Source organism: Episyrphus balteatus, chromosome 2 (genome assembly GCF_945859705.1).
Source record: "Episyrphus balteatus chromosome 2, idEpiBalt1.1, whole genome shotgun sequence".
Taxonomy (NCBI): domain Eukaryota; kingdom Metazoa; phylum Arthropoda; class Insecta; order Diptera; family Syrphidae; genus Episyrphus; species Episyrphus balteatus.
Genome location: NC_079135.1, coordinates 42,518,194 through 42,531,743, shown reverse-complemented (window position 1 = coordinate 42,531,743; position 13,550 = coordinate 42,518,194). Strand labels below are relative to the sequence as shown.

The following is a 13,550-nucleotide window of genomic DNA, read 5'->3' as shown; positions in this document are numbered from 1 at the left end:
CAAAACAATTATTGTGTGATTTAACAGTGGGGATGATTTCTAAAAATAAAATTTTAATGTTAGAAAATGCAAACAAAACAAAAATATAAAAAATAACGGGATTTTTGTCGGTGATTTTTTATTGTTGTTGTTGTATTGTATTGCGTACTTTTATGTGTGGGTTTCAAAATGGCTGAACAAGGGATATTGAAGTATTTTATAAAAAGGTAAGTTTACTTTCCGTTTCAGAATTAAACTGTACACGTAGAAAAAAAGTGGATTTCTGCTTGGTTTTTGAAGTGTAAACTTCTTTAGTATCGCAGTGATTTAAAACAAGATGAAACGAAAACGCGACACGACTTCAACTTGTTATAACTTTTTTGTTTAAATATAATAATAATTGTACAAAATTTCAATTAATTTCATATTCAAAATTCTGAGATAACGGTAAAAAGATGTTCTTTTCCAACACACGTTATATCTTTTGATCTAGTGCACATACAAATTTGATTTAACTTAAATACGCATGCTGATAACATAACCTTTAATTTGATATATCACACATAACGTTACGTGCTCTACAAGTTACACATTCTTAAATTGAAAAATATTTAAAAATACCTCAAAACACTTGCCGATGACCAGCCACCAGTGTAGGAAGTACCGTAATCTCAATTTTAAATTTCGAGATGGTTGACTTTAAAAAATTCTTACTTTTTTTGTAGGCATGGTAGAAACATGATTGAAAAGTCAAATAAAAGGTGAAATAATAAGCTTTCAGATGATTTAAAATTTATTATTTTTTAATTTATTAGGTTGTCATATAAAAGATATGGATTTAAAGGTGATGGAATAAAAAAATGGTAAATTTTTTCGATTTTTATTTTATGCAAGAAAAATAATTTTTAAGGTTTCACTTCTACCACGTGTGAATTGCACACATGATATTTTTTTTTCCAAGATTACTTTCATCTTATATTAAGTGGACAAATCTTCTAAATTTCTTGAACGTACAGATTAAAAAGAAATCCACTTAATTTAAGCGGAAAATCATCTTATTTGTATGTGGAAACATTTTACGTAATAATAATAAAAAACTTGTAGCCAATAAGTTGTTGCTGCAAAAAGTTTCTAAATTTATATTTTTAAGATGAAAATTCACATTAAAATTAGTTAATCTTTAAATTTAACAGAATTTAAGCGGGCTCTGCTTTTTTTAAGCGGATCTCCTTTTGTTTTAAGGTTGTGGGATTAAATCGGCATTATCTTATATTAAGGTGCCCTTTTTTCTCCGTGTAGATTTAAAAAAAAAGATAAAAAAGTTCCAATTTTCGAGTTCCCAAATTTTTTAAATCAAAGATTATTAAAAGTCGAAAAAAAATATAAATAAAATACACGATTTGGTCGCACATTATTCAAATTTGGTACCTAAATTGTATAAAAAAAAAATAAGACAGGTACCTATTATTTTTGGTAAAAAACAATTAATTCCAAAAAAAAACCCTCTGTATAGGATCAAAAAACTGCTACATACCAAGTTTGAAGTAGATCGGCTCATCTGTTTAGGTTTGGGTTGTAGCTGTAAAATTGAGTAAAAAATCGGTTTTTTGAAATTATTCAAATTTTACAATACTGAAAAAAAAAAAAAAAATTGGATTATAATACTGTAATGCAGTCGTTCTTATGCTCGTAGCTCGAAAAGAAAAATATAATTTTTTAAGTATATTTTTCGATTTTTATACCAAAACTTCTGTATAACGTCTAGGAACTTATGTTTAAACGTTCAATTTATCATAGAAATTAAAAATAAAATAAATTTTTGAGTGAAAGGGTGTTTTTTTTTAGTAAGAGGAACTCTGTAGCCTTTGTTACCAAATTTCATTAGTTTTTTTTAAATGACAATAGTAAATATTTTTAATAAATTTCGTATGAAAACCATTGATTTTATCGGACTTAATTTCCTTATTTAAAAAAAAAAACATTTAAAAGGCTTTTAAATTTTTAAATGACGTTTTTTGTATGGAACAAACCTCATTTTAGGACGTAAAAGCCTGATAAATATTTAAAAGGGCTTTATGAAATTGGCCATTAGACTTCTAGATTTTTGGTACCTGCGGTAAATGAAACATTTTCACCAATTTTCACTGGGGTACCATTTTTTTCAAAGTCGTTTTGGTACTAATTCTGAATTTTATCTTAAAAAAAACATCCTTTCACTCAAGATAATTTTTCAGGCTGTTTAAATTCTTAATCCTTATAACAAACGAAACGTTTTCACCAAATTTAAATCCATTAATAAATTTGTTGGGTTTTTCCTAGACTCTATACCTATTATCCTTTAACCAAAAATCTTTTGATTTTTGAACCTCATTGCAAAAGCAAACGTTTTGCCTTATTTTACATGTACTAACAAATATGCTTCCTAACTGATTCGTCTGTTTTTTTTTTTTTGTTTCATTTCAGCTGAAAAAATCTCTCCAAAAACGTTATTTTTCCTTGATGAAATTACGGAACAAAACATTCTTGAATTCTGCATCTCATTTATTGCTTTTAATTGATATTAATATTTAAAGAATTAACACACAAATATCTAAGAAACCACGACGTAAAAGAGCCACTTTTTTAATATATTTTTATTTTAATAACTTATTGTGGCCCCCACGAATGCAGCCAATGGCGCCGCGGGGGCCCGATTCTTAATACCGTATATAGTAACGTTTTTTATTACTATTATATTATCGGCCAGCTCCCTCGCGGTGCCAATTGACCACACATCAGAACATCATTTGGCCATTAATTTAAATTATTCAACAACCACAACAACGTTACCATCAACAACAGTGATTCCAGTACAATCATGGTACCAAATCGAAAGATCACATCAACAAATCGACGTAAATATTTCAAACTTAGTAAGAAAAGAAAACAATTTCAATGAAAAGTATAATAATTCTTTTTTAAATAATTTCGAAATTAAATCAAAAATAAGCATTAAAATGACAAATAATATTGTCAATAAATTTAACAGCTCACCAGAGCAGCTGTCAAAAGTAAGTGGAATAGTTAAGCGTAGTAATGAAAAAGATAGTTTTAAAAGTTTTTTAAAAAGTGAAAATGCTAGTGAAATAGAAAAAAAGTTATCAAATCAATTCAATAAAAGTGATGATTCAGTGGTGTTTAGAAATGAAAGTGTTCGAAATGATTTAATGAAAATTCCTGCCACTTCAATTGGATATAAGAATTACAAGGTCAAAGGAACGGAAGAGAAAACGTTTTTGCAGAAATACGGTGAGTAGGTAATGATCGTTTTTCATTATTATAAAATTATACAATTCTACAAGTTTTTATACTTTAAATCTCAAAGTAATAAAGAAAAACTTATATGAAAATACGGTGAGCCATTAATCCACGATAGTGTTATATTTCAGTATCAGCTTAGAATCCAAAAGGTTTTTTCGAAATTGTCAGGTTCTCATATAGGACATCTAGGAGGTCCTTAGTTACTAGGTCTAAAGTTGCAAAGTTTAAGCCTGCATAATACACTTCCTATAAAAAAAAACTGCCTACATTTTTGTATTCAAAATGGCGGGCAAAATAAATCTAGAAATTATATATAAAGTAGATATTAAGTTTAATTGATGTAAAAAAGAACAACACACTATTCATATTCAATGAAAAATATTACCTAAACATATTTAAAACAAAGTCCAAGTAGTTCCAAATTTTACCTTTTTTTATTTTTAGACCTTTAATTATTTAAATACCTATGTAATAATTACATTGTTATTTTACATAATTCCTATGTTTTTTTTTATAAAATTTTGAATTTTTAGCGTTACATTGTTGTCAATTTTGTTTTAAAGAAAAGGTTAAAAAACGAAATAGTAACGGAGTTTTGAATACCAGAGTTATGCCCGACAAAGTTATGCGTGTCAAAGTTATGAAAACCCGAAGTTATGAACAACCGAAGCTATGAAAAACCGAAGTTATGAAAAACCGAAGTTATGAAAAACCAGAGCTATGAACACCAAAGTTATGAAATGTGGTTTTTGGGTTGGCAACCATTGAAAAGAATGATAAACGGGAGGAATTTACCAAAACGCTAGAGTGTGTAGGCTGAGTGAAGACAAGAACAAAATTGTATTGGACTGGGGCAATTTTCTAAAAACAATGACTTAATTTGGAAATAAAATTATAAAAAATCAACGGTTACAACAAAAATAACATACTGTACCTTTTTGTAAAGCCAAAAACTTGTTCTTGTATGTATATTGTTTTTAAATAAAGCTGTTTATTGAACCAGTTTTTGAAAAAAAAAAATTTTCAAAAAAACGTATAGCTTTAAAAAAAAGTATTTTTGTTTTTGTTTAAATTTATTGAAAACCACAAGACATTTTTGGATCCAGTTTTCTGTTAAAAATAAATAAAAGCATTGAATTTTGAAAACTAAATTAGTACTTAGGCCCATTTCCTCATACTAGTCATAAATTCTAATCTTAGCTTGATCGAACATAATTGTTATGTTTTACTTAGTTTATTCTAAGTTGCTAAAAAATATTTATGTTCAACCTACACTGAGGGAAATAAATTGAAGATTGAAACGTAGTTGTTTCAAAGTTGAACTACTTTGAATTATGTGACTTTAAAATGCGAAACCATCAAAAATTAACCTATTTTCCACGTTGATTTTAAAATATTCATCTTCGACGCAAAATCATTCCGAATTATAGTTTAATCGATGTGGTTTTCATTGATTTCACGTTGTTTTATGGTGGCTTTTCCCTCAGTGTAGCAATGATTTACTTTCATGCGAGAAATCGCTGAGAACTTCAAATTAAAATGTCAAATCAATACAAAAGTCAGTTAGTTTTTATTTGTTTTTGAGCAATTATAGCAAAAATATTGTTAAATGTGTCTTCAAATTAATGGAAAAATGTAGAAATAGTGAACATAATATAAAATTTGTGTTTTGTTAAATAAATGGATTGATTCGAGTGAATGTATTTGTACTTTGTAAAAGTATGTGTGTGTCAAAATTTGTTTAGGTAATAAACAACAAAAGAGTGAAAATTCCATCAACAATTTTTGAAATGAATTTTTACATCTGAAGATGGTTAATATTTCTAAAGGTATGTTAAATCATATTGTTAAAATTAATTGGTGGTCATTTTAGTACCTATACATTATTTTTTTTTTAGCGAAAATCTCTCTTTATTTCTTAAATAAAACTGCTCAAGTAGAACATAAACTGCTTAAGTTCTACTATTTCTTCTCCCTAATTATGTTAAACTTAGAGGAATTAATGACACTATTTGAAGTTCGTGCAAACCACTATGTAGAACTTAAGAGTTTATGTCTCACATAAATATTTAAGTTTCGTTTCAGCAAATGGGCATTAGTTACACACAATTTTGACAAAAATTAGTTTGAAATTTTTTTTTCATAATTTTGATTTTGAAAATAAATTTTTAAAAACTAGCCCATTAAACAGCTTTTTTAAAAACATATTATTTTGCTGGTGATAGGTAAGATCGTAAAGTTTTGTCAGTGTAAAAAAATAAAAGTATTTGATCAGAACGGCAACATCTACCTATTATATTAAAATATAGGTACATTCTCGAAAATTATTTCTATTTGCAAAACTTAAATCCAATAAATTAAATAAATAGTTGTTGGAAAACTTGCCCTCAAACTTAGAGTTTAGGTAATAAAATTAATTAAAAAATTTTTGCCGGTCTTTTTTTCAAAATTTAAATAAAATCGAAATAAAAATAAATTGCACGACTGGGGTCGCACGTACTTGCTCTTATGGTAAAAGTTACTCTAATGTTAAAGTTTTCAATTGAACAAAATAAGAAAAAAATTAAAATTTGATATTTTCACGGAATTTCGTTAGTGCTGTAAGAAAATAAAATCTATTTTTATAAATAATTAAATACCGTTTTAAATGCTCTTTTACAAAAAACTAAGTATGCCATTTTATTTCTAGTATAAAAAGGAATTTTTAGAAAAAAAATTTTCGAAAATCGTTAGAGCCGTTTTTTTAAAAAATAATTTTTTATATATAAAAATTTTCTACAGACAGACAGACAGACAGACAGACAGACAGACAGACAGACAGACAGACAGACAGACAGACAGACAGACAGACAGACAGACAGACAGACAGACAGACAGACAGACAGACAGACAGACAGACAGACAGACAGACAGACAGACAGACAGACAGACAGACAGACAGACAGACAGACAGACAGACAGACAGACAGACAGACAGACAGACAGACAGACAGACAGACAGACAGACAGACAGACAGACAGACAGACAGACAGACAGACAGACAGACAGACAGACAGACAGACAGACAGACAGACAGACAGACAGACAGACAGACAGACAGACAGACAGACAGACAGACAGACAGACAGACAGACAGACAGACAGACAGACAGACAGACAGACAGACAGACAGACAGACAGACAGACAGACAGACAGACAGACAGACAGACAGACAGACAGACAGACAGACAGACAGACAGACAGACAGACAGACAGACAGACAGACAGACAGACAGACAGACAGACAGACAGACAGACAGACAGACAGACAGACAGACAGACAGACAGACAGACAGACAGACAGACAGACAGACAGACAGACAGACAGACAGACAGACAGACAGACAGACAGACAGAATTGCCGGACCCACTTTTTTGGCATTCTCCATCATCGTAATGTCATGTAAAATTGTTATCTCGAGTTCGATTTTTTTTACGAATCCTAAACTTGCCCTATAGTACCTATATCGCAAGTAAAAAAAGTAAATACCTACATATGTACAAGGTTCAAATAACGTTATTTTAAAAACAACAATTCTTCAACTTGATTTTATTCTCTCTGTGTATACAATTCTAATAAGTCCTTTATTAAAAATGCTTGAAACTGATTTTAAAACTAAGTTGTTTAGATTATGCATCTGAAATTTTATATTCTCTTAGTTTTAGTTTTTCCATATAAAAAAAGTTACGTATACACCACAGTAGCCATTTAATTGTTCCATTTTTATATAAACGACCCGTTTTGAAAAATGTTGTTGTTTCAAAATCAACTTTGTTTATAAACCTTAAAATGCAGTATTGTATTGATTTAGTTTATACAATACGTGGTGGGAACTTTTTCTATTAATAACAAGCTGTAGTACGATTCTGTTGCACAACGAAGACTCACCTTTTTTTAGTCAATTCCAGTGTGCTCTGTTAAGTGGTGGAAACCGTTTTTTAAAACTTGGGTTAAACTTTCGAGATATTTTGAAAATAAGCTCATAGCAGGATTCTCAAAATACTATGAATGCCGTCCAAGTTTTTTTGTATCTTTATATTTTCGTAAAATGTTTTAAGGAACAACTTTTGAAGTATATAAATTATACACTACATACATGAAAGCTATTTGGATCAAGATAATTATGTTTCGTTTGCTAACGCTCCTATTTTATAGCATCTTTTCCTAAACTCAGAAATATTCCTCAACGCCACTTTTATAAGTTTTTTTTTTTTAATAAATAAAACATTAAATTAAATTTGTAAATAAACAAATTTAAATTTGAAATGCAAATGAAGATCTATTTACGACATATAGGAATTGTTTTACAGATAAACTATACTTTCTTTCTAAATTTCCAAAGTTTTTGTTCAGTGGATTGGTACTCTATCCGTTGCCGTTGTCCTGTTTCAGCTGCTTTGAATTTGACCAATCAATAAGTTGAATTTGTCTTATTCCTCAAAAGTTGAGCATTTAATTTCCATTCAACTTGATTCTCTATGAAAAACTTTCCATAGATAGACACAACGATTACCCTTAACTCTTCTGCTTCTCCTTCACATACATATTTAACTCCATTTGATGACATTTTGCATATGAATACCAGAGACAACTGGGTGATAAGTGCCTCCTGAATGCAAATTCTCGAATTTGAATTTTAAACTCAACCTTCGTCAACTTACCATTTTTACTTGCACCTAACATTCAAAAATGTTCATACAAAAAACAAATTCGAATGAGACTTGGAGGTGGGTTGAACTCCTGACATTTTCAACAAATCCCAAAACCATCAGACATTGTAAAAAAAAAAAACAAGAAAAAACAAAACTGTTGGACATTCTACTCGCAGACTTGGCATTTATGCATGAACCGCACAAGGATTGTGCATTGTGTGACTTTTGGGAATGCCAGAGAAAAGCAATATTTGTTTTAATCTTGGTTTTTTTTTTTACTGACTTTTGCTGTAACTCCCACAATAATACGCTCATGTGTATGTCTACCTACAAAATCCCTACAAAAAACATTTTTTTTTTATTAATAATTCTGAGGATATTTTTTTTTGTTTTAATTTTCATACACACAACTGTGAATAAAAAAAAAAAAAAAAAATAACTCTTTTACCCATAACCTTTAGCCCAAAGAGACCCGGACGTTATGTCTGGTCCATAAGAGCTTGCAACAAAGTCAAAGCCAAAAAAAAAAGAAACCACGACATAGCAAGAGCGATGCGACATGAAAAACGAAGTCGTTCGGTTTCAATTTGAACTTTGTCCATGGACCACAGTAAATCTGTCACGTATAAAATAAATCGTCATAAAATATAAAAAGTACAGATCAGAAAGGATATTTATAAAAGGGTTGTGTGTGTTTTCGTTTAAATTTATGAACAGAAGGATTGTTCCGAAGGAAATATCTTTTGAGTGTTTTGGGCTGCTCAGTAAGTTTTCAAAATAACAAAATGTTGCGATATCAGGATTTAGGAATAGAATTTGAAGATAAATTTTGGAAATTTTCAAATGTGAATGGTGTGGAGTTGACAAGTTTTGAACTTTTCAATCACTTGTTGTTTTTGTAATACATATTTTTAAATCGATGGTGACGAATTATTGGTTGACTTACATCATTTTCTTTCTATCATATCCTTAAAGTTTGTATTGGGCCGATTTATTATTTTTTTCCTAAGATCGGACCTATGTACTATCAGAAAAGGATGTATTCAATTTTTGAAGCCTTGCATTCCTTAATTCATTTGTTTGCACTTTGACTGATTTTTCACAATAAGTTTAACCTTTTGCAAATCAAACACGGGTCGTTTGAACGCGACACTACTCGAAGTGTCTTGCACTCCATATGTTTTGATGCAGAAATGTTCCTTGGGGTCTAAATAGTAAGAAAAAAGCTTTTTTAAAATTTTCTATCGAGCTATTTGTTTTTTATGAGCTTAATAAGTTATGAAAAAACGTACTTTTACGTACTTTTTCACACGTTTTTGTTAATAACTCTGTTAATAATAATGGTAGAAACTCAAATAATGGCTCTATTTTTAGAAGAAATATGCCTCTTTTTAACGGCATTTCAGTCAAATTAGTGGCATTTTTATATCTTCAGATATTCGAATCTAAGTCCGTTCATTTTTTCTGCCCAATTCGATTTCACTAATCAAAAAGTTTTTTTTATAGAAGTCAGGGTATACTTTTCTAATGGTTTTTCGTATGTTGAACTCGAATCCGAAGTCAAAAAAATTCCATCACATCAAGTTTTTGAGATATTACCGTTAGAAAATCAAAAATACCATTTTTTAACAGTTTTTGAGGTTATGTCATTTTGCGTGATAATTTTTTATAATTACATTTGTAGCGGTTTCTTAAAGAACTAAGTTTCTTCTTTTAAAATCCGTTTAAATCATTTCGATATCGCTTTTCTTCTCCGAGAAATCCTAAAATCAATTCAACATGTTTGGTGAATATTCTCTATGAAAAAAAATCTTATGTTCGTTTGGGTTTCATGGCAAATCGCAAAAAAGTAAGTTTATGGGTAAGAAAATTTTTCACTAACCAAAAAACTTAAAGGAATGCAAAATTTTTTTGCGATTTGCCATGAAACCCAAACGAACATAAGATTTTTTTTCATAGAGAATATTCACCAAACATGTTGAATTGATTTTAGGATTTCTCGGAGAAGAAAAGCGATATCGAAATGATTTAAACGGATTTTAAAAGAAGAAACTTAGTTCTTTAAGAAACCGCTACAAATGTAATTATAAAAAATTATCACGCAAAATGACATAACCTCAAAAACTGTTAAAAAATGGTATTTTTGATTTTCTAACGGTAATATCTCAAAAACTTGATGTGATGGAATTTTTTTGACTTCGGATTCGAGTTCAACATACGAAAAACCATTAGAAAAGTATACCCTGACTTCTATAAAAAAAAACTTTTTGATTAGTGAAATCGAATTGGGCAGAAAAAATGAACGGACTTAGATTCGAATATCTGAAGATATAAAAATGCCACTAATTTGACTGAAATGCCGTTAAAAAGAGGCATATTTCTTCTAAAAATAGAGCCATTATTTGAGTTTCTACCATTATTATTAACAGAGTTATTAACAAAAACGTGTGAAAAAGTACGTAAAAGTACGTTTTTTCATAACTTATTAAGCTCATAAAAAACAAATAGCTCGATAGAAAATTTTAAAAAAGCTTTTTTCTTACTATTTAGACCCCAAGGAACATTTCTGCATCAAAACATATGGAGTGCAAGACACTTCGAGTAGTGTCGCGTTCAAACGACCCGTGCAAATTCACCTTTTGAACTAATTTTTTACTTAAGTGACTTTCGGTATTTCGACTCTCCTGTTTTTTTGAGTGGTCGAGTTTCATTGCATTGCTAAGTTTGCAATGGAATCACTAAATTATGGAAGCGTGTGCCCAGTTCACTGACACTTATCACTTATCACTTATCACTTATCACTTATCACTTATCACTTATCACTTATCACTTATCACTCATCACTCATCACTTACCACTTATCACTTATCACTTATCACTTATCACTTATCACTTTTCACTTATCACTTATCATTTACTATTTATCACTTATCACTTTTCACTTATTATTAGAAAACAAAATAAATCAAGGCGTCAATAAAAGTAATTATTTCACAAAAATAGCTATTATATGTACATACATATCGTGGGTACAAAGCCAAAACCACGAATCTGCAAAATTGTAGTTTTGAGAAAAACGGCTTCAAAGTTTCGGAAACTCATGCATTCTTATGGAAACTTGTGCCAACGAAATTGATATTTAGGCTCTTATGCAACAGATGAAGGATCCGGAACGAGGCAGTGAATAGAGGGACCGATAACAAGTAAAATGACGCATTAAAGTGAAAATGTCCAAAAATGCAGATTCGCGGTTTTGGCGTTGTGCCTTTGTTTCAAAAGTATAAATATACGTTTAAGCAACCCAATTTAGCCCCAAATCAAAAGTATCATATTTTTCATGACTTATAGGGCATTTATTATAATTTTCTGCGTGCTTTTCTTCAATTAATGTCTTAATGTCATGATAGGAAAAAAATAAACAGTCTCCTACTCCAATCATAAAATTACGAATTTCCAATAACGTCTCACGTCCTTTCGAGCCAGATGCGTTTTATTGTTTTTTTTTGCGTTATTTGTGTTATCTGTGCTAAAGACAATCAAAAACGCGAAGCCATAAGCCATTTTTTTTTAGCCCCCATTGTTGGTTATGGAAGAACTTCAAATCACCATCTGTCTTGTCAACTTCTTTCCTCTTTTTGAGTCCTTTTCCCTCTTTATACAATCACAAGCGTTTATAGTTCTTGGCAATTTTTCACCTCTTAATCATTATTTACTTCTTCTTCTTCTTTTTTTTCAAATTTTTTTGGAAAAATCTTATTTTGGGAAAAGAAATGGCATTTCATATGCACAGCACACGCCAAAAAGGAAAGAACGCCATTCGTCCGCGATTTAGCCAACAAAACAGAAACAAAAGTTTTTGGTTTTGGTTTTTCTGTCTTGAAATAAATGTCTTATAATATTGTCTGTGTAGTGTATGCGTTTTGGTGTCGTTGACAAATTGCATGTCTCGCACGCCATTGGTTTTGTTTCCTTTTTTTTTATTTAAACCTGAAAAATACAAACAACACAAAACTGTTTTATACCTTGTCGTTGTTTATTATTATTATGTCGTGATGTATATTTGGTTGCAGAGAATTTTTTTTCGGTTTTGGGAACAAAAATTTTTTGGTTTTTACGCGCAGCATGAATTGGTTTGTTATAATTGACATGACGTTAATTTATGATCATTTGACATTGCTAATTGGTTTGATGTTGGTATAATATCTTATCCGCAACAGACTTATGCGTTTGTTAATTTTTTGCTGAACGATGTCGATGCATGAAAGGAGTCGATTTTTATGGTATATCAAATGACATCAAGGTTTTATTTACCAAAGACAAAATTATTGGTTTTCTTAGAAATGTTTGCATTTATAATGAAATACACACTTTTGGCGAATCCATATCCAACGATGGTCATTCTTATTATCGTCGCTGTTTATGTTATTATATACAATATTTTGCATTTATGACTTGAGATTTTAAAGAATTTTTCAATCCTGAAACCAATGAAACTAAGGTAAAAATTTTTGAACCAAACTTGTCTAATATGTTTTTCCACCTTTGTACATGTTTGTACACCCAAAATTTTCGTTTGTCCACCCAACTAACAATTTTACTTCCACAAGGTTAGGATCTTTAATTTCTTGCAGCTATTATCGCTACAGGGCTTGTATTTAGTTTGTGAATCGAAAATTCAAACTTCCGAGGCTTAACTTTCGTTAACCGCTTCCTAGAAACCTAGTGCAAGTGGAATTTAAAAATTTCTACAAGTATTAATGAAAACATTTCGTTTAAATTTCAATATGGCCACATGAAATTCCATTGTAGAAGCACAAGAAATAAAAGCCAATAACTGACTTCTTTTAAATGGCTTTGCAAAAGAAATTGTAGGTATTAGAACTGCTTACAAAATCTATATGAATGCTATGTATTTTTTTTATCCAATTCGAAAATTATTAGACTCAAAAATGACTTAGGTAGGTTTTTTAGTATGGTAGAAGTACCTACAACTTATACAATTGCCTTAAATGCATTTATTATTATAGTTCTATATTACCAAAATTATGTCAATAGTATATAAGTCGTGATATTCATTTAAAAAAAAAAAATTACGTTGAATTTCAAATAAACCGTAGTTAAACGGTTTTGGCTTTTTAAACAAATATTCCACAAAATAAATGTGTTATAGTTACTCCATTCTAATATTTGAATTAAAAAATTGTTGAATCATTGTTTTTGATTGAAAATTATGTTTAATATCACTTTCAAATATAACGACTTACATAATTGTATGTTTTGCATCTCTGTGTGAGAAAAAAAGAAGTTCAATTTCCGGCGCATGCGCGAAAAGCTTTTAGTTTTATATGTTTGCCTTAGCGAAGTTAGGGGATATTTATTTATATTTGTAGAAGTCCTTTAAGTACAAGCAAAACATTCTAAAAAGCATTTAATTTTATAAGTTTGCATAAGCGAAGTTAGGCTCCCTAATTTTATTTCTAGAAGCCCTGTGAAAGTGAGTACAAGCTAAATTTTTTAAACTGTCAGGCAAACTCATGAGAATAAGAAATATTTGGATAAGTGCCATTATGGTGACCA

At 29.8% G+C, this 13,550-nt stretch overlaps 1 protein-coding gene across 1 annotated transcript in view; it reads left to right on the top strand.

Annotated features, from left to right (window-relative positions):
- The first annotated feature begins 2,924 nt into the window (after positions 1–2,924).
- Positions 2,925–13,550, top strand: part of LOC129910739 (uncharacterized protein DDB_G0271670) — a 299,705-nt gene continuing 289,079 nt past the window's right edge. Inside the window, exon 1 of the mRNA XM_055988233.1 lies at positions 2,925–3,267. Coding sequence (XP_055844208.1) covers positions 2,976–3,267 — 292 coding nt within the window. The 5' untranslated portion in view covers positions 2,925–2,975. The remainder of the gene's footprint in view (positions 3,268–13,550) is intronic.